General features: G+C 38.1%; 1 protein-coding gene and 1 long non-coding RNA gene across 2 annotated transcripts in view; one reads left to right on the top strand and one right to left on the bottom strand.

The window, feature by feature from the left end:
* Positions 1–22,034, top strand: part of LOC131544248 (phospholipid-transporting ATPase ABCA1) — a 188,333-nt gene that overhangs the window by 39,005 nt on the left and 127,294 nt on the right. The window contains 1 exon segment of the mRNA XM_058782324.1: positions 20,746–20,885. Within this exon segment, the coding sequence (XP_058638307.1) occupies positions 20,746–20,885 (140 nt within the window).
* On the bottom strand, positions 11,730–12,285 carry LOC131544249 (uncharacterized). The gene is made up of 3 exons (XR_009272074.1): positions 12,191–12,285; positions 11,965–12,064; positions 11,730–11,799 (listed from the first exon to the last, which is right to left on the bottom strand). It is a non-coding gene; the product is annotated as an uncharacterized LOC131544249 (long non-coding RNA).

Raw genomic sequence — 22,034 nt, 5'->3', positions numbered from 1 at the left:
ACTATAGATGATAATGTCATTAATGCGGAATATGCTGAATGCGGCCGCAGAATTTTATCCATGAGGCGCTGAAACGTGGCCGTTGCCCCGAAAAACACGAACGGAAACGTAACGAATTGGTGTAATCCGAACGGCGTTGTGAAGGCTGTTTTTTTCTTTGGATAAAGGTGATAAGGGGATCTGCCAATATCCCTTAGTTAAATCCAGTGTCGAATAAAATCAAGCTGTACCCAGCCGATCAAGCAGTTCGTCGACCCGCGGCACTGGATATGTCTCGAATTTCGACACAGCATTCACCTTGCGATAATCCACACAGAATCGTACAGAGCCGTCCATTTTAGGTTCTAAAACTATCGGGCTCGCCCAATCGCTGTGGGATTCTTCTATTACTCCCATCTCTAGCATTGCCTCTAATTCTGCCTGAACTACCTTTTTTTTGTGTTCAGGTAAACGATATGGCCGGCTGCGAACCACCACCCCCGGCTCAGTCTCTATGTGGTGCTGTATGAGGTTGGTTCGTCCCGGCAGGGCCGAGAACACATCCGCAAACGCGGCCTGTAGCTTGGCTACATCAGCAAGCTGCGAAGGCGAGAGGTGGTCTCCCCCAGGGGCCAGAGCTAGAGATTGTGGCTTGGTATTCACCTCTGGCCCGAGATCCTCCTCTCCACTCACTGCCGTCGCTAGCATCACTGACTCCGCCTCACTCCACTTTTTGAGGAGGTTGAGGTGATAAATCTGATTTGCCCCGTTCCTGTCGGTACGAATTACCTCATAATTAAGATCCCCAATTCGCCGTGTGACCTCAAAGGGTCCTTGCCACTTGGTGAGTAATTTAGAGCTAGACGTAGGAAGCAATACAAGTACTTTTTCTCCCGTTGCAAATTTTCGTAGCATGGTCCCCTGGTTGTACAGCCGGCTCTGCCGGTCCTGGGCCTGTGACAAGTTCTCCATTGACAGCCGCCCCAAAGTGTGGAGATTTGTTCTCAGATCCAGCACATATTGAATTTCATTTCGGCTATCAGAAGGCCCGTCCTCCCAAGCTTCTCTCAGGACGTCCAGCACCCCGCGGGGCTGACGCCCATAAAGAAGCTCAAAGGGGGAAAACCCCGTGGAGGCTTGCGGGACCTCCCGCACAGCGAACAAGAGGGGTTCCAGCCACCTGTCCCAATTTTTGTCGTCCTCGTGGACAAACTTGCGAATCATGGTATTTAAAGTGCGATTAAATCGTTCCACCAGTCCGTCTGTTTGTGGGTGGTAGACGCTGGTGCGAATCGATTTAATGCCCAACAATTCGTACAGTTCGCGTAACGTATGTGACATAAACGCCGTACCTTGATCAGTGAGAATCTCTTTCGGGATTCCCACTCGGGAGATTAACGAAAACAGTGCGTTCGCTACACTTTTCGCTGAAATGTTGCGAAGCGCCACCGCTTCAGGGTATCGGGTTGCATAGTCCACCAGTACTAATGCAAAGCGATGCCTGCGTGCCGATCGTTCCAATGGCCCGATGAGGTCCATACCAATTCTTTCGAAGGGGACCTGCATTAGAGGAAGAGGGTGCAACGGCGCTTTTGGGGAGGCCGGTGGATTTACCAACTGACATTCACGACAAGCTGCGCACCACCTGCGCACATTCTTGTGAATGCCCGGCCAAAAAAAACGGCTCATGAGACGATTTAGTGTCGCTGCCTGCCCTAAATATCCCGCCATCAGATTACAGTAAGCCGCTTGCAATAACATTTCCCGGCGGCTTTTAGGCACTAACAACTGGGTTGTAACCTGCTTTGACTGAGCGTCTTGTGTCACTCGGTACAACCGATCCTTTAAAACAGCAAAATAGGGATAGGAGAGTGGGCGGGCAGGTTGGAGACGCTGACCCTCGATGGTCTGGACTCGTTCAAACGCCCATTTCAGGGACTCATCTTGGGACTGTTCCAGGGAAAATCATCGCGTTCAGGGAGGATTAGCCTCTCATTCGCGCTCCGTTCCCCCGGCTCAGTATCCTGCGGTCCCGGTTCAGCCATACCCACCTGCACGTCCAGTCCATTCTCCAGGTTTCTCTCTCCACAAGAGACATCCGCACAAAAACACCCCAATAATTAACTAAAAGCTGGCCAATTTGTCCCCAAAATCAGCGGATGTCGGAGGTGCGGGTTAACTGCCACCTCCACACTATGCTTTTGTCCCCGAAATTGAATGAGCGTGGACATTAGAGGGTTTTTCACCACATCCCCGTGCACGCACCGAACCGGAACCATGCAGCTTTTATCCAATGCCTCGAGCGGAATCAGGCTTTGGTGAATCGAGGTCTGGTTACAACCGGAATCCACCAAAGCGAGATAAGTACCCCCCTTAATACTCACAGGTATTTGGTACAGGCCAGCATGATCGGGGCAGCCTGTGGGCTGTCCGGGACCCGGATCAGTGCCCCCATCTCCATCACTGGGCACCGGTCCACGAAATGCCCCGGGTCCCCGCACCGCCAACAGGCCGGCCCAGGCCGGCCCAGGCCTCCCCGCTGCCCTAGTGGCAGGAAGTGGGTCAAGGGACTGACGTGGAGAGAGCGGAGAAAAAGGCACCGCTGTGGTCCCCGTGCTGGCTAGCCCCGCCCCCCTGGGCGGCGCTCTCGTGCCAGCGACAGCTTCTGGAGACTGCCCACCCCTTCCCCGGGGTGGGACCCGAGGAGGAATGCCTGGACGGGACCTGGGAAGTGGGACAGGACGAGGGGAAGAGAGATAGAGAAGAGAGAGAGAGAGAAACAGCTGGCAGGGATTCGCCGACTCCTGGGCACGCTGCCATCTGGTCCTCCGCCAACTGGATGGCCAGGTCTAGCGACGTCGGGCGGTGGCACTGGACCCACTCTGCCGTCTTCCTTGGGAGAGGGCCGATGAACTGCTCCAGCACCACTCTGTCGAGGATCTGCTCGACGTCGCCTCCCCCGGCCAGAAGCCATCTGCAGCAGGCATCCCGGAGCTGTTGAGCGAGCACGAAGGGCCGGCCACTATCGCCCAGATCCAGCGACCGAAACCACTGGCGATGTTGCTCTGGGCTTAGGCCGACCCGCTGAAGGATGGCTCGCTTTAGGTCGGTGAAGACCAGGAGGTTTTGGATGGGCAATTGTTGGGCCGCCACCTGCACCTCCCCCGAAAGCAGAGGTATGAGACGCACCGGCCAGTGGTCTTGTGGCCATCCACATGCCTCGGCCGACTTCTCGAACAGATCGAGGAAAGCTTCTGGGTCGTCCTGTGGCCCCATTTTATTCAGGGGTAGATGAGTGGGGCCGGCGGGGTTTCTCGAGGACGGCCCACCTGCCCGTCCCTCCTGGTCCATCCAGCTCCGGAACAGCTCACGGTCCTCCTGCTGGGCCTGTATCAGGGAGCGGAAACAGCGTTCCTGGTCGTCCCACATCTCCATTAGCGCCTGATGGTGTTATTGGTGGAGGCCCGCGAGTGATTGAATTACTTCCGCAAACGGCGAACTTAGCGGGGACTGCATGACGGGGGTGGCCGGGCTTCTTCCTTCCCGGGTTTCGGCACCAGTGTAACAAAGTTCGAGGCAAGGAAGGAAGAAGTCGGAGTCGGCGTGACTGAGGCTCGGGTAATTCGTTCAGTGTTCCACAAAACAAAACTCGTGCACTCTGGCACTTTCAAATAAACATGCCGTAAGTTCACAGCACTTTGGTAAGTCTCTGAGCCACAGCGATCGTGTGCTTCCCGAGTCCTCAGTCTGTCTCTCTCTCCCACTGTCTGTCCCTCTGCGGCTTATGATCTCTCCACGCCAATCACTGAAACGAGAAGCAGGTGAATGTCATCTTGTACTTGACCCACTTACTCACCGCTCATTCTCCAGCCTCTCTTTCCCTCTGCAGACTCTGCTAACCACGCCCCCCTCGCCACACTCATTCTTTTGAACAAATTGCTTTGGTACATTCATGCAACTGATTATGTACATTCGTCTGCGGTTTCCTACATTTTCAGTTGCTAATATCATGTTGCTCAAAATGTATTATACAGTTCTCTGTGCTATAGTCTTTCCCCTCAAAACATCTAGTAATTAAGTCATCAAATGCAAAATTGTTAATCTAGTTGTCATAAACTGTCAAACATATTTTTTACACATTTCTATTAGACTTTTTGTAAATTTGCCATGAATTTTGCAAGTGAATCTTGACTTTCACTAATGAAGAGAATATAGATCAACCAGTTCTCTGAAATAGCTCAAAGGTGCATCTCATGAATCTTCAATTGGAAAGCATAAATAGACAGAGGAGTTACAAATTCTGATGATGGATGAACATCCAGAAAACGATCAGGGTCAACAGACGAGAGGAAGAAGAGGAGTAAGGATGCGTGGTGGAAGGGTACAAAGGCAAAACAGAGGAAGAAGCAGAAGAGGCCAAGGACAGAGGCACATATCAGATGAAATAAGGGCCACTATTGTGGACCATGTTGTCAATCGTGGCCTTACAATGGCTGAAGGGTGCAGCTAAATATTGGGAGATCGACCATATCTTCAATAATTCAAACATTTAGAAACAGTCTCTTTCAATCAATATCCCACATACAGTAATGCGTAAATGTGTACTTTTGAAAGGACATATGGTATACATAAGAAGTGCAGCCTTCTGCATTTCAGTACAGTAACTGTCATCCAAACTGTTGTCATAGTTTACAGCAGGTAACACTAACAGAGTGCACTGATATATTGACAACATGACTAAGCATTTTGACTATCTAGTTTGTGAACAATGACACAAGGACTTTTCATTCTGATGGCTCTGATATGTTCATTGACAGTTTTTCTCAGTCGCTTTGGTGCATTTCTCGAATCATCCTTAATATTTGCAAAGAAGTATGTGCATTTCTCAAAACAATTTGTACAAACAGCACCACACAATGGATTTCCTGAAAAAACCTGTAACTTGCTCAAAATCTTTAGTTCATCTCTCAGAGGTAAGTATTTATGTCAATGAACATATCAGTGCAATCAGAATGAAAAGTCCTTGCGTCATTGTTCACAACATATTGCCCACCCACTTGTTGCATGTGCAGACCCGGGAAAGCTTGACCCCTCCCTTCCTCAAACACTGACGCTGTGAGGGTAAATCCATTTTTTTTTTACTGCCAAAAAAACTAGGCTGTCGTTTAATCAATGGTTAAAGTTTATTTTTACAGAAATACCATAGCAGTATAGCCCCAACCTTGTGTTGTCTCTCCGTCATTTTACTGAAGACTGCTACAGTGTTTCCCACAGACTTACACTCTATGTGTGGCTGGGCTTCCCCCCGTGGGATATATATACCGGTTCACATTTACAGCTCTGCGTGTTTTCACGTTGGTCTGAATGAAAATGCAAATTCATTCTTTGCCACTAGGTGCCACTTTTGCAGCAGTAAAAATAGCGTTTTCCCCTGTAACGGCTGTACACAAAGCAGCACTGCAATAACAAATGCTGCTTTATGAAATGGAAAGAAATCGACCAACCGGACCAATCACTGCAGATTAGTGTCACGCAAAGGAGGGTTTTTTAAAAATGAATCGTTGAGCGAATTGTTTGGGAGTCGTTGAGCAAGTAAGGTAATAATAAATTCATATTATCAGACAATGAAAGTATTTTTTCGACATTGCATGCATGTTAACCTGTTGTTGTGGACTCCCAAAACCAAAATATGAGCCTTTCATAACCCATAATAGGGGCACTTTAATCACTTTTGAAAAAAAAATAAAAATAATGTATTGAATGTGCGCGAGTAGTGTACTTCAAATCATAAGTATATGTTTAACAAACTGTACTTGCGTATAATTCATTTCATTCATGAAATAAAAGGTCACTTAAGTGTACTTAGAGAGAGGTGCTTTCATAACACACTTAAGTACACTTTTAAAAGTGACTTTTGCACTAATGTCAAATTAAAAGATTTACTTTAAAGTACATTTTAAGTCATTATGTTTTAATAATCTTTTGTCATGTTTTAAAGTACACTTATTTTGATGTGTTGACTAACATACTAAAGCACATGTAAAGCACTTGATTATCATTTTAACTGTAGTGTTTTACTCAATATTACATTTAAAGTCAATAGATTTTAAATATACTACATTGCAACTTTATAATTATAAATGCGTTAATAAATTACATTCAAGTTTGAATAGTAATGACATTAAAGTAGATTTTAGTTTGTCATAAATACTTGTCAGTATATTCAGCAGTACACTCAGTAAGTAATTACTTAAGTAATTATAACATTACCTATAAAGATGTGCTTAGGTCCTACATCAAAATAAGTGTACTTTTTTAAAGCACAACAAACGTTTATTAAAACGATTATTCAAAATATACTTTAAAGTGAAACTTTTAATTTGACATCATTGAAAACTGCACTTTTAAAAAGTGTACTCAAGTCCAAATTAACTCAAACTCAAAAGATCACTCTGAAGCTCAGCTAATTGCATTTAAATCAAGTCAAGTCACTATTATTTGTATAGCGCGTTTAACAATGCAAATTGCGTCAAAGCAGCTTTACATCAGCTTGATATAAAGCTGGGTGGCTTTATATCAGCTTTACAGTATTTAGATGGGGAAATAGTTTGTCGAAATAGTGTCAATCTCCTCTGGCCAGACAAAATCAGCAGTTTAAATCTAGTCTTAAAGCAGAGTCAGATTGTGCAAAGGACTCATCTGGTTCCTGTGGTCTTGTCCCGATGGCCGTCTAGGAGACAGGGTCTTCACTGGGGATCAGTCTCTGGGGCTCATCTAGTTGACGTTCAGGGCTGTAGAGGTCAGCAATAAATTTTGCAGTGTTAAAATAACTCTTTAAGAGTTAAATTCAACACTGGACTCGAGTGTATTTGGTCCCACTCAGAATAGGTGATAAAATTACTCTCATCATAATGTTCAATTTTCATAGTAAAATTAACTCTGTTTGGAGTAAAAAATGAACACTGCTCAACACTGAATAGTGTTACTACAATTTAACACTAAAGGAAATTAACTCTGATTTGTGTAACCACAATTTAACACTAAAGGAAAATTAACCCCAATTAGTGTTAATATTTTACTTTTGTAGAGTTTATCTACATTTTTATTGGTTAAAAAAATCCCACTTAGTGAGTACAATTTTAAAACCCATTTGGTGTTGCAATAGGTTAAAATGTTGAACAAATAACAGTAAGTGTCAATATTTCACTCTGTGGTGTAACTACTTTTCTCTGCTATAGTGCAAAGTCAAGAGTTTTTTTTTTTTTTTTTGGACATTGAATACATGGAATAGAACAGAAAACAACTTCATCAATGTACCATTTAAAACATTTATTAAAACACTGTCAGCCTTAAAACAAATACATCACATCTGAAAAAAAAAAACATCACATCTGCATAAAAGGGCACTATATGCAGTGCAGAATCTGTTGTGCCATATTTCATTTGAAGATCAAATGGTTTGAACTAACACAGCTCGTTAACATTCACTACCTTTAAAACTTGGTCTGGATGCAGTCTGACTGTAAATGCATGGTAATGGTCATCAAAACAGAGTGTTTCCATCAGTGTTCCACATAACAGTGCATTTTCATCTTTCACAGCAATAGTCTTGATCTTACAAATCACAGGCATCTCGCATGCTACTTCAGTACAGATAATAAAGTTAGGGCGATACTCTGTGCCATGATGTTTGATCCATTTTACGGAATAGACAAGTTCTGATACTTCCACTCCTAGTTTGGAAGCCATGTCCATCCCACCTTTAAGTTCACTGAGTTCCATCATCTTCCCTGGCCCAAGAGTCAGGGTGAATCCCATTTCTCTGTCTTACCCCTTCCCCTTAGTTGTGTGCGTTCACGTGAGAGTAAGGGCTATCCCAATTCTCGTTTTGATTGAGGGGTAGGGCTAAGGGGAAGTGGTAGATACCCCTTAAAACCAAGCATTTTCGCGAGCTTGAAACCAAGGGGTACCCAGAACACACTGCGCAACCGGCAACAATGGCGGCCAGATCATCAAGTATTCAAGTATTTTCGGCTTAAATAATTTATTTAAAAATTACGACAGTCTTGTTTTGTGCTCTAGACAGTCCTGTACATATATATTTGCAACCATGTTCTTAATTGAAACGTTTTAAAAAAAAAAATCGCTAGTTTGCTACGCTAACGTTACATTGCTGATTTGCACAACAGTCCCGCAGACTAGCCTTGAATGGACTCCATGCATGTCTACAGTTTTAACAAGTTTGTAAAACGATCCAAAGTTTGTGATCAACACTGTCGGCTCTGGTGACGTAGCAGCCAGCTAGCGACGGTGTATGATGACGTAACCGTAACCAAGTGGTGTCTCATTTCATAGGGGTATGTTTTCACCCCTAGCGCTTACCACTCGGTTTCGAGGGACAAGGGCTAGGGGTAAGACGAAGGGGTAGGGGAATGGAAAGGGGTAAGACAGAGAAATGGGATTCACCCTCAATCTGTACTGGCTAAAAGACTCCCAGTGCATTGCCATACAACTCTGGTGATTTTTGGCTAGTGTTTTAGTGATGTTTTTGAAGCTTTTTAATTGTGTTTTAAAGAACTTGTGTTTAGCTTCATAACGCATACACCATATGTGCAGAATTGGTCCACTTTTTCTTATACACTGTGGGTAATGTATCATTATGTGATGCTTTGGCAACAGATTTTCTTTAGGGAAATAATTTTTTGAATAGCTGGTGATGTTCAATTATTAAATGTTTAAGATAAATGGTCATGCCTTCTGTTAGGACTGGTGAAAATACGATGTTAACAATCTGCAGAAGTAAAAGCAAAAGATACCAGTGTTTATCATCTCTCTGCACTAAATCACCAAATAACAGAGGCATGTTGCGCAACAAGCACCAAGATTGGATGGCATTTAAACCCAAATCGTTACTGCCACCAAACAATTTGACCATTGGAGGACGGTTTCTCTGCTGATTGTAACCATAATCAAAAGCATGTATTCTACCAGCAAGATCATCAGCACTCAAAAAATTATGCTGAATGTACTGCAAAACAAGTTTTACCTCTAGCTGAGCGACACCTTCTAAAATGTCGTGCATTATATCCACAGCAAAATTGTTTGCTGTGTTGAAATACTTGAGTGAATTGAGCAAACACACCCGTTTGACGCCAGAGACATGAGGTAGTGTAGAGTCATCTTGTAACCTTTTACAGTGCATAGCATGCATCTCAGTTGTTCTTAGTACAACCTCAGGGTTATCTTCAGAAAACACAAACTGAAAGCGATCTTTCTCAAGAACACAGAAACGACAACAATATTGAGCCCCAAATGACTCCAGAAAGCCTAATAAGCTGTGTAAGCCAAGGTTATCCCCTGTGACTTGAACAACTGTACCCCTAACACAACGTCCAGATACTGGATTCTTAACCCCCTCAATCTCAAGCACTTTTAGATCGTTTACTAGAGGCTCAATTATAGAATTAAAACCATACCGTCTAATATCCTGTGCATGAAAGAGGGCACATAAATGAATATTATCCAATGAGGAGTTAAAAATGGGGGGGGGGGGATTCCTTAACGTAAAATAGATAGCACCCAATTTGTGTATACCTTTTTTGGAACCCAATGGATTAGCGGTCTCGAAATCATCGTAAAATAACTGAATTTGTAAGGCATCTTTTTCTGTGCAAAATAAAGGATTACTTTTAAAATGTGCTGCATCACTTAAGTCAACATAAACACCTTCCTTTGGAACATGCCTGGGTTTAAACAAATCAGTAAGATGTGGATTTTGTAAAATTTAATTTAGTGTTTCTAAAATTGGTATATAAGCATATTTATCTGTTACAACAACTTGATCAAATGTTCCAGTGGTTTTATTTCTCCTGCTGCCAAATCTTGTGCCAAGCACTATTTCGGTTGGTTCAACAGTTCCCCATTTCTCTGTAAAAAGTCTATTTCGTTTGGCTTCAGAATTTAACAAAGTAAAAGTATTTTCCAAATGTTGAATTTAACTTTCTATTTTCCTTTTAGTAGCAATGTCATGTGGAGACAGACATAGCAAAGCTGCATCCTGGGCCTGATTGTGAATCTCAAAAACTACTTCCTGCATAGATGAAACAAAACCATTTATAGCAGACTGACTCAACCCAGCAACTTTTAGTTGTGTAACAGAAGACGCACACATATCCAAAGTGCTCTTATTTGACTTTAACAATACAGATGTTGTGGCCACCTCTCCAACAGTACCAATCTGATCAAATGTTTGAGCACTACTTTGTCCTTCTGCCTCAGCAGTCTCACGATTGTCAATGGTGTCAAAATTCTGGTCACTTTGCTCGGTATGTTTTGTATTCAAATTTTTTCTAAAACCTGAAAAAGTACCAATCACAGAACTACACCCTGCCTCTACACATTTAAGGCGAAGATTCTTTCCAGGAACAAAACCATGAACTAATCTGAAGTGCCTAAGAAGCAATTTTGAACCATATAACTCAGCCTGACAAACAAAACACTTCATGAGGACAGAAAACTTAAGGCACCTAGTTAAGCAGCCTTGCTCTAACCTCAGCAACACGAGGACTCTCTTTCACTTTGCCAACATCTATGTTGTACACAGTGGTCTGAATGAAAATGTACATGTTGTGTAGCATAATGTTGTAAGAGGTGCCAAAAACAAAGTGTGCCTTAAACAGCTCGTCAAAGGCACCAAGAGAAGAGGCTGACTTGCATGGAATGGCATGCTGATCAAGAACGATGAAGTGCTGGTGAACTGAATTATTCTGCACGGCCAGGCGGTAGGGCTGAGCAATAGCTGTGATTTCTCGAAGATGCTCCTCAATGTTTGTTCCACTCTGAGAAAACCAAGCAAATTGAAGAGAACTATCACTGATGTGTTAAATATAAAACAGAAAAATAAATAAAAACAAAAACAAACAAACCTTCTTGAATACAACAAGGTGTTTTTCTGCTTGAGAGGCAGACACCTTTCCTTGTCTTTTCCGGCCTTGGGCAGAAGGTGGGATCAGATGCAACAGAAGTATTATGGAAGAGAGGTCGCTGTCCCAAGCTGTTTAAACACATTTTATGTTAGCAAAATCTGATCAATAATGCAAACTGGAAGTGAAAAAAAGAATAAAGAACATTAAAAAATGCATGGGGACTAAATCTTTCACCCTTAAGTTCCTTAGATAATTTGTTCAATAATATTTCGAATTAATATTTAAAATATAAAATTAATCTTAAACATTTTACCAAAATTAACACCCTCTTCTGAGTCAACAGTAGGAAATTCAGCTGCTAGCAGTAGTTCTTCCAAATCACTGGTGTTTGGAAGCTTTTTGCACTGCTGAAGCACTTTTTTCTTGAATGCAGTGGTCCACTTCTCCAGTAGCTTGCATGACACTCCTTCTCCAAACATCAGAACAAAGTCTTGCTCAATCTAAGAAGAGGCAGAAAAGGATGACCCACATTTATTTTTCTAAGTACCAGACAAATCATTATGGATATAAACCCATGTAGGCATTGAATAAACTTATTTAAACATTAGTACAGTTTATTGTATTGTTAAAAGTATGATTATAAACACTTTACCAAGCCTTTAATGTCTTTGAATCGTGGAAAGATTGTCAATATCTCATTTGACTGCATGGGGTCAAGAACCATGTTGTGGCGATAGTCGAATGTCAACTTCATTTTCTTCTTGATGGCGTCCTCATCAGAAGAATGGCGCATGAATGCAATTGCTTCTTTGCATTCATCCTCATTCTGGATTAAACTCTGACTGCCGTCTTACAGTTGGTCCTCCAGATCCCACTTCAGCAGACGTTCCTTGTCCTGATGACAACAAAAACATTCTAAAAGCTTCAACACTGCTTAAAGAATGATAAATGAAGTTAATCCTTAAAAAGGAAACTTAGCAACAGAACTCCTGTGAAAGATGGCAAAATGAGCTATATAAAAAACAAAAAAGGTAGAAGATTTCAGAATTTCATCGTGTACCTTCAAATGATGCACGTCGTTCTTTAGCGAAGCCTCTCTGTATAGTTTTGACTCTCCATGCCAAGTACCCAGTACCGCTTTCACCATCATAATAATGTTCCTTAGAGAAAAATACAGATAAAAAGTCTTTAAATTCAACAGCAAAATACACCACCTGTAGTTTGGGTATGTGAGACCAACAGCATTTAAAATATCAACACAGAATTAGAATTCAAAGCTGACTTACGTAGCCATTTTTGGAAAAGGGGTCACTGAGGTACGGGAACAAAGCCACAATTCCTCTGGCATATTTTTCTTTCACCTGCCTTGGTGGTGATGTACTGCAGTACAAAAAAAAGAAAAAAGAAAAAAGGTTTAAACTCCTTTGCATGAGTTTAAACAACAACAACAAAAAAAGGTTAGAACTAGAGATCATATACACCAGATAATGATTATAAAGATTACCCATTATTTTCTATCATGTGTCAGCTGCCAAGATGTTAACCATTTTCCTCCTTGTTTCATCCCCCAAAGACTTAGTTCGGTTGTATTCATTTATTATACGCTCTCCACCAGGTTTCTGGACAAGAATGGTTTCCACCAACTGAAAGATTACAATAAAAAAATAAATATAAATCAGTCTTAAAAATCATAACTTCAATCAGAAATGTCAAATTCATGTAAATTTTTAAAAATAGATTTAATAGTCGTTTTTCTTTCTTTCTTTTTTCTACTTTTTTCCCCCAAAATGTAAAAGTACGAAAAATTGAATACCCACCTTTTTAGCTTCGCCATCTAGCCTTCGTTTGCTGGAGGTGCTTTCTTCAATTATGACTGTATCCTGTGAGTCACTGGAGTCAATGGATGAAGACAGGGTTGACTGCCCATGAGAGGCTTGTGGAGAGGCAGAATCCAAGTCTGGTTGCAGATACATTTTTATGGGGAATTATTAATTAGTAGTATTAAATAAATGAGTAATGAAATAAATACAAACCTGCACCATGTTTTATGGTAAGAACTCCAACTGAGGGATCTCTGACTACATCCTCAAAAACAAAATCAGCCACCTCAGTCCCTGATTCATCAAAAACCTTCACATTCTCAGGTACAGCTGGGACACCAAACTTTAAAAATGCTTAAAAAAAAAAAAAAAAAAAAAGTATTACATTTTATGAGAAAGGATTATGACTTGCAAGGTTTTACATACCGATGATGAACTTTGAACATCAAGGCACATGCAACATGTGATTATATAGTATATTCTCATAAAATTACTAGACATCCATCAAGTAACATAGATTAAAAAAAAATAAAAAACTTTCTAAAATAATACAATGAAAGTATATTTTTTACCAGCAGACAAAAACTCCTCCAGGCTCAGCTCAGTTATCTTGACAAATTTTTGGGCATCCCCAAGTTTCACCTTAACCAGCATGATCTGTAATAAGTGACACAGTATTACACAGATTACAGTGTAAAAAGGTTTAATGCCCAACATATAAATAAGTACAGAAATTATGTTGCATAGTCACCTCAGTATTTGTGATTAGATCTAAGAATTGGTCATACAAGTTAGCAAAGCAAATTCTCAAATACTTCAGTAAATACTTAACTTTACAGCGGTTAGTGTTTCACTTTTCATTTAGTGATGCCATACAGTTTCTGATCCAAGTTGCCTAAAATAGAGAATTTAAAACTGTGACAATAATACGTTAATTGTGCAATATATGTGCTATGCCATGCCAATTATATTGCTACACTCGGTTTCATTTTCAAGATTAAAGCGCATTTTCGTTATTTTCTAATATACAACGTTTAAACACGTCACTCCTTACAAACAGGTTGAAGTTCTAACACCTACTTAAGCTAGCACTAACACAGCTCTGATCATGTCGGCTAATTGTGAGTCTAACAGCAATAACATAAAACTATAATACTGATAACATTAAGAAAGGTTAGATAAACAATTTAGCGGGTGTTTTTTCCTTCCCTGATAGCACACGTACATCTCGGAGACGTCTATTTGATGTCTGAATTTACATCTGCAAGACATATTTTTTAGGGTGTTTGCTCATCTGCAATACATCTATAGGACGTCTCCTTTTAGATGTCAAATAGACGTCTATTAGATGTCTTTAAGATGTTTATGATTTAGAATGTATGTAAAACTGACATCTGAAAGACGTCTGTCAGACGTTTATAGACAGCAGATGCTTTCCAGATCAAGAGATCTTTAACAGACATCTTGCAGACCTACGAGTGCTATCTGGGTTCGTTGCGCAGCGTTGAACCATCACTAAGGCCATAGCGCCATCTAACGTTGTGTGACTTAAAAAATGCAATGGTGGCGATCGAATAAATGTCTTCAAAACATTTGTTAAATGTCGTTGGACATATTTAATCTGTGAGCTGAACAGTTGCAAATAAGTAGTTCATATAACATTACAACAGATTATATATTATATTATTATTTTTATTATTATATTTAGTCGGACTGCATCTAACGTCGTAATACATGCTCAAAATCAAAAAACCTACATCAGCAACGATATTACATGAATTACACATGCTAAACATTGACATATATGATGCAAACTACACAGCCCAAGCTGGAACATCGCAATTTCAACCATCCGACACATAAAAATGCTGATGCCCCATTGTGACATTAGATAATTCAACGTTAACATTTTACATTTAGCAGACGCTTTTATCCAAAGCGACTTACATTGCATTCAAGTTACAGCTTCTAAATTTTGTCAGCTCTTGCTTTCCTTGGGAATCGAACCCATGATCTTGACGTTGCTAGCGCCATGCTCTACTATTTGAGCTACAGGAAAGACTAACATATTAGTCGGATATAACAATGCTAATTGCAAATAAAAAAAAATAAAAAAAAGTTAGATCATTGGAATAATTTAAGCTTTAGCACTACATTGTGACGAAAAACAACTCTACAACGCATGAACTTGCCATGGCACGAAGTTACCTATTCGGAATTTCCGAAATTAAATCAACAAAACTACACAACTTGCATCAAAATACAACCTATGCAGTAATATTAGCACATTTATTCACATAAAATATTAAAACTGTGTTTCAGTACGTTACTTAAAAGAGCTTACCTGTAGGTTGGAGCTTAAAGAAAATGGCGATCAGAAAACTCCTGTTCAGATCTTCACAGGGGGGAAATTGAGGGGTGGAGCTTAACAGAGTCAAGTTAACGACGCAGAATTTAACTCTGATCATTTTCACCAACACTAGGGAGTATCTTTCACTATTTGTTGTTGAGTTAACTCCTTAAGAGTAAAAATAGAATAACACTGCTTGATTAACACTGCTGATTTTACTGTGAGGTGCTGATCCACCATCTGATCTGGATACGTACTGGATCCTGGTTATATTATTTAATATAAATTCAAACAATAATGCATTTCATTTGATTAAATTAACATGCAATTAGGCATCTGAAAACATGAAATTCGGTTTGCACTTAAGTATGTTCGGTAACACTTTATTTTAAGTGTCACACATGTTACATGTACTTACTATTATAATAACAATAAACTGTGCATAATTGCATGCAAGTAACCCCAAGCCAAACCCTAATCTCTAAGTAGGCCTACTTAAGGACACCTTAAAATAAAGTGTAACCGTACATTCTTTAAAAGTGTGTTTCTGTAATAAGTACTCTTTTTAAAAGCATGCTTTAGTGAACTACTTTTTCACAAAAGATAGTCATTACATTAAAATAGTTATAGCTTTATGTGAGCACCATAATCAAAGTCATTACTCAGTGTTATTTCCCACTCCAGTGAGATGTTAAACACTCTAGTGGATGGATCAGTTGGGTTTAACTGGTGAACCTAGTTAACTGGCTAGTGACTAGTTAAGTGAGCAGAAGGTGAGCGTTGCATCGGCGCCGGTGGTGTTGATGTTGTTTGTTTGTTTACAGCGGCTCCTGTGTTTGTACAGAACGCTGAATATCAGGAGGACCGAGTTAATTAGCGGCTCTGTTGGGCCGTTCCGTTAATTACCTTCTCTTTGAAACGGCAGTAAATAGGATTGGCTGTTTCTCCCCGAGCGCTTTCTGTTGTTCTGACACCGCGTATCACACAAACCGCACCGCATTGTGCTCGGCTCTGTGTGGATGGCTTCTCGGCCCTGTTGGCATGCTAATGGGATCGCGCTTTCTTTCTGATTCGGCCGTGTTGGGATTGAACGAGCTGACGTGTCTCTCTGGTGGGAAAGCAAACAGATGCATTATGAAATACAGATCGCGTCCGCTGTACATAATGGGGAGTTGAACTGCGTTGTGAGATTTGGCTGCGCTGTTGATCTTTCAGTAAATCTGGAGAACGCTCCTCTGGTGTGTCGTTGGATGCGTGTATGCTATTAAAACAGTAGCAGTGAGTGCCACAGAAGTCATATGTCAGGAATCAGAGCGATTGCGTCTCTTTAATTCTCAGAAGCACTTCTTTCAGTCGAGCAGTGATTGTGTTTGTCGTTCAGACACAAACTGCAGATGTAGGCTACACTGGGACCGAGTTGTAATTGTAATCTGCCATCAGTGATTTATGTAAATTTCAAATGGTATAAAGATATGAAAAGAGGCCCTTGTTTTCCAAAAAAACAAGAACAACATTTTTTTTTTCTCTACTGTGTTACAGATTGAGGTTACCAACCTTTGCATTTTTCTCTTTTATTATAATACACATTTTAAACCAATTTTTAGTGATGCTTGTTTTAGTATGTGCTGTGTTTTTATTGTTATCTACAGCTTAAAATGATTTTCAATTAATTGAAATAAAACTGCAAATTAGGTCTTCAGAATTAAAGGATTTACTATTATTATATATATATATATATATTGATTTTTATTGTATGTATTAATATTATTTATTTATTCATTTTCTTTTTTGCTATTGCTACTTTTATTTATTTATTTTGTGTGTGTGTGTGTGTGTGTGTGTGCTAATGTTTTGGGCTGCACAATGTTAATAAGACTATATATTTTTTTTATATTGACAACAACAACAGCACTATTATTATTAATAGTAGTAGTATAAAATTACTAAAACAAAACAGGGAATTTTACTATTGTACTAATAAATTTAAATAAAACAAAAAAATCAAGTATTTACAAAAATAATTAATAATGATAAAATAAAATAATAATAATAATAATTATTATTATTATTGTTATGCTTTACACTGCAACTAAAATAAACTATTTTGCTCTGCAACACAATATATATATATATATATATATATATATATATTAATTATTTTATATATTTAATTAAATATCTTGCTAAGCCTTATAACGATGTTGGTTTTGTTTCAATTAATCATGCAGCCCTACTGCAAATAATAATAATAATAATAATAATATTATATTAGATGAAAAATAACTTTTTGTTAGTTCTTTTAAGTTGCAATACTAAACTTGCATTATTTTAATTAATTTAAATAAAGCTGCAAAAAATCTTAATATTAGATGAAAAATGTAAACTTAAAAAAGTAACTGAAATAAAATACGTTTACGTTGAAGTACTGAAGTTGCTAAAATAAAAAAAAATAAAATAAAAAATGAAAACAAATAAAAATGAGAAAATCACAAACAAATACTAAAATGTGAAGTTAAAAAATGAAAACAAAAAAAAAAATCTAATTTAAAATATGAATAAATAGCACAGTATATAAATAATAGGCTAAGGCTCAGTGTTTAGGTGTTTGTGTTTGCTGGGTGGTTTTGTTCTTTCGTTTGTGCTGGTATTCAGTCTAATGTAACCTCATCTAGTTTTGAGGAGAGCTGATTTGATTACAGTCATTGGTCGGGCGCGTCTTTGCGAAGCGTCATGATGTAGTTGTGCAGGAGAGTGAAGGCGGTGATTTGTCATCCTGTGATGCATTTCATTTATTCTGCGTTTATTTCGAGAGGTTCAGGCCCGCTGAGATCAAGGCTTTTCTGTGAGCGAGTTCAATGAGCAGACAAAAGAAATGCATTTGACAAGAAAAAGAGTGTAAAATTCAATAAATAAAATACAAAAGCAGCCAATGGCTTGTTTAATTCACACGGACCTGAGGTGATATTTATAAAACCACTTAGAGACACTTCAACTTTACCCAGAAGTTTCTCAGAATTCAAAGAATGAAAAACTTTTTGCCTTTATATGCAGTTAAAGAATATATATGTGACCCTGGACCACAAAACCAGTCTTAAGTGCCAATTTTTCGAAATTGAGATGTATACATCATATGAAAGCTTAATAAATAATATTTCCATTGATGTATGGTTTGTTAGGATCGGACATTATTTGGTTGAGATACAACTATTTGAAAATCTGGAATCTGACGGTATAAACAAATCTAAATATTGAGAAAATCGCCTTTAAAGTTGTCCAAATGAAGTTCTTAGCAATGCATATTACTAATCAAAAATTAAGTTTTGATATATTTACGGTAAGAAATTTACAAAATATCTTCATGTAACATGATCTTTACTTAATATCCTAATGATCATTTTATTTATTTTTTATTTATTTTTTGTCATTTTATTATCATTTTAATATATTAATTTTTTTTTTTTAGTCTGTTATTTTAGTACATCAAATTAAACTAAATGAAAACGGTTTCTACCTGAAATAAAATAATTTGCTGTTACCAGTAATTTGATTTCAAGTAATTAAAGTTTTTTTTCTTCTTTTTTATGGTTTTATTTAGTTAATTTAACTTAACTATAATAAACCTGATCAGAAGACATTTAAAAGAATAGTTCACCCAAACATCATAATTTACTGCCATTTACTCACCTTTATGTTGTTCCAAATGACACAGAATTCAAATAAATGACCATATTTATTATATTATTATTGCATTATTTCTATTTAGTTTTCAATCCATTGAACATTTGTTGTTAATGTTTAATGTTTATTTAGTTCGTCACATTTTACAAGTGAAAAACTTGTCTTCGTAATCATATCTAAACAGAACTACGGTTGTTTAAAAAAAGCATTATTTGGTCAAACCAAAATTGAGTCAGACACCTTCTACATTTCTCACATTATCACAGTTTATGGTGATAAAATATGAGAAGAACTCAGGCTTAAACTGTGTCAGAACAAATTGATCTTGATAATGTCAGATAACTTTGATAGAAAGGTATGTAATGAATTCTGTTGAATAGCTGTTAAATTTAAGCACACAAGCAATTTTTGGTTTGAATGTATTTATAAATATTTGTGTGTGTGTGTGTGTGTGTGTGGGTGTATGATTTATTTATTTATTTACTTATTTGTAATGTGTTCAACATGTCTGTGCTTGAAATTGTGTGACTTCTAACTAGGTTAGTGTCAGCTCTCTAAATAATTCATGATCTGAGATCAGGTCCCAACACTTACACATTTATGCATGACATGTATTCTTAATTGCAGGAATAAGTGTAAAATTACTTTATTTTTGCACCTTTAATGTGAAAATAGTACTCCAGTTGGTTTTATAAATGCCTCCCCTGATCATTACATCACTGCAGATGCCAGCGCTTGCAAAAGCAGGAGCGTTTTAGACTGAAACATCCAGTGGATGGAGGCTTGAGCTCAGGCCTGCTGTGCTGTTTGGCACAGAGTTCATTTCTGTTCTGAAAGCCGTATCTGATGGTGTTAAAGTGCAGAGGATTGAGTCTGGTCTCAAATCTGAATCTGGGTTTAAATCTGATCAAAGCTTTTTCCTCAGCAAATATATTGCAAATGCTTATTGGAGACTGAGACTGAGCTTTTTAGGGTCATTGAGATACCATTATAGTTTTCAGATTTAAAAAAATATATGTATTATTTTTATATATATATATCATGGCCAAAAATATCGGCACCCTTGGTAAATAATGATATTATTCATAATGATATTTCCCCCCATTTTAAATTATTATTATCCAATGAAAGGTTCGATTTTTTTTTTTTTTTTTATAAAACATCAAAAGGATTAACAATGCAGATTAATTTTCACAGCCTTCTTTGATCATATTTACCAAGGGTGCCGATATTTTTGGCCATGACTGTATATTATATATTAGAAAATACAATATAGAAATATTAAAATAAATAATGTAATTACAATTAATTTATATATTAATTACATTATTTATTTTAATATTTCTATATTGTATTTTCTAATATATAATATACAGTCATGGCCAAAAATATTGGCATTTATATATATATATATATATATATATATATATATATATATATATATATATATTAGTTGTATATATTTTAATAAACAATTAAACAATGAAAATAATAAATATTGCCTTCGTAACTAGCTTAAATAAAATAAGTTCAAGTTATTTATTTGTTTAAATTGAAGTTTATTTGCTTTAAAGTAACAACAGTTTTATTTTTGTTTTATTTTTTCATCATTTACTCACCCTCATTTTGTTCCAAATGACACAAAAGATGATATTTTTAATATTCTCTCATCATTTTTTCTCATCCATTGAAAAATTGTGATTCTTTTCAGACTTCAAAATGTTCATTGTATGAGTAATATGAATCCACAATCGCTTTATACAATAGACAGATTTTAAATGTGAATATAGTTTATACAATTATTATTTAGTTACTAGTGTTATTCTAAACACTGTTTACCACACATAGAGCACATCAGATATGGTAAAAGTGAGCTCAGATGTGCTTGATGCGCATGGACAGTCCTCACTGTGCCAATCACTCCCATCCGATGTCTGAAGCTGTTCCTGCGCTCGTGTTTTATTCATGCGCATGCACTTGTCTGTCTCTGCAGGTGCGTTCTGTAAAAACCTGACGGACACGCTGGAGAGCACTTCCAGCCTGCGTCTGCTCTGGAAAACCATCCGGCCGTTCCTGCAGGGAAAAATCCTCTACACGCCGGACACTAATGTTACACGCAGCATCGTTACAGAGGTACACCTGCAAACACGGACATGCATTAATGCACTGCATCTTTAAAAAAAACAAAAAAAAACATGGCCCTTTATTTAGCCTTCTGCACAAAAGGAACACAGACTCTCATTGCATGTAAATTGGTGTAGCAGGATGAATGCACATAATGAGCTTGAGTGTGTTTATGCTTGTTTGTGTGCTTCAACACCCCAGAAATCCACCGAGAATTGAATCCGCCGTTCACACGCAAGCAGCCGCTGATTGTGTCGCATGAAATTTTAAAGAAGTGTAAAAGTTTCATGTTTCAGTGCTGACATGCTTTCCAAAAGATGCAGAGTTGTCTCTGCTCATGAGCCGCAGCTGCACTGAAAGAACACGAGTGGATTCTGTCGAGCTGAAACAGACGCACAGAGACCACCTGCGGCTGGACTCACCAGAATAAGAGAGAAGATTAGACATTTTGCAAGACGAGTTCTTTCTTATTTTCTTGAATCCAGCTCTAGGTCATCTCTGTGAATCTGCTAAAACTGACCAAAAAATTTTATTTAGAAAACATTTGAGAATTGCATTTTAAGGACATTTGTACAAGTGAATGCAGTAAAATATTTTTCTTAAGATTTCATATTATTTATTTATATTTATTTTATTTTCTATGAACTTTGTACAAATGTTCCTAAATGCAATTCTTGAGAAATTCTTAAGTTCTCAAACATTTTCTTAAGTTTTCATCTTTTCATCTTTTTAGTTTATTTTATTTATTTACCAAGATGACCTGGGCATTCAAGAAAATAAGAAAAATTATCTTACAAAAGTTCTTAGCTTATTTCTTATTTTCATGAATCCAGACCCAGGTCATCCGAACAACAAAAAATGCTCTGAAGAAAATTCTAATAACTTAGGAATTTCTCAAGAATTGGATTTCAGAACATTGGTATGAATTTCTTAGAATTTATTTGACAAAATGTCTTAACTTCTAAGAAGTTTGTGCAAATGCAATTCTTGAGAAATTCTTCAATTCTCAAGTATTTTCTTAAGAACTTTATGTATGTACGTATGTATGTATCTTACATTGTAGCAGATGCACGGGGATGAATTTTGAAAGTTAAATCTAAGAAGTTCATATAAATGTTCCTAAATGCAATTCTTGAGAAATTTTTAATTTCTCAAATA

This window comes from Onychostoma macrolepis, chromosome 07, assembly GCF_012432095.1.
Source record: "Onychostoma macrolepis isolate SWU-2019 chromosome 07, ASM1243209v1, whole genome shotgun sequence".
In the NCBI taxonomy this organism is placed as follows: Eukaryota; Metazoa; Chordata; class Actinopteri; order Cypriniformes; family Cyprinidae; genus Onychostoma; species Onychostoma macrolepis.
The sequence above is the reverse complement of the archived record's forward strand: the minus strand, read 5'-3'. Positions and strand labels throughout refer to the sequence as shown.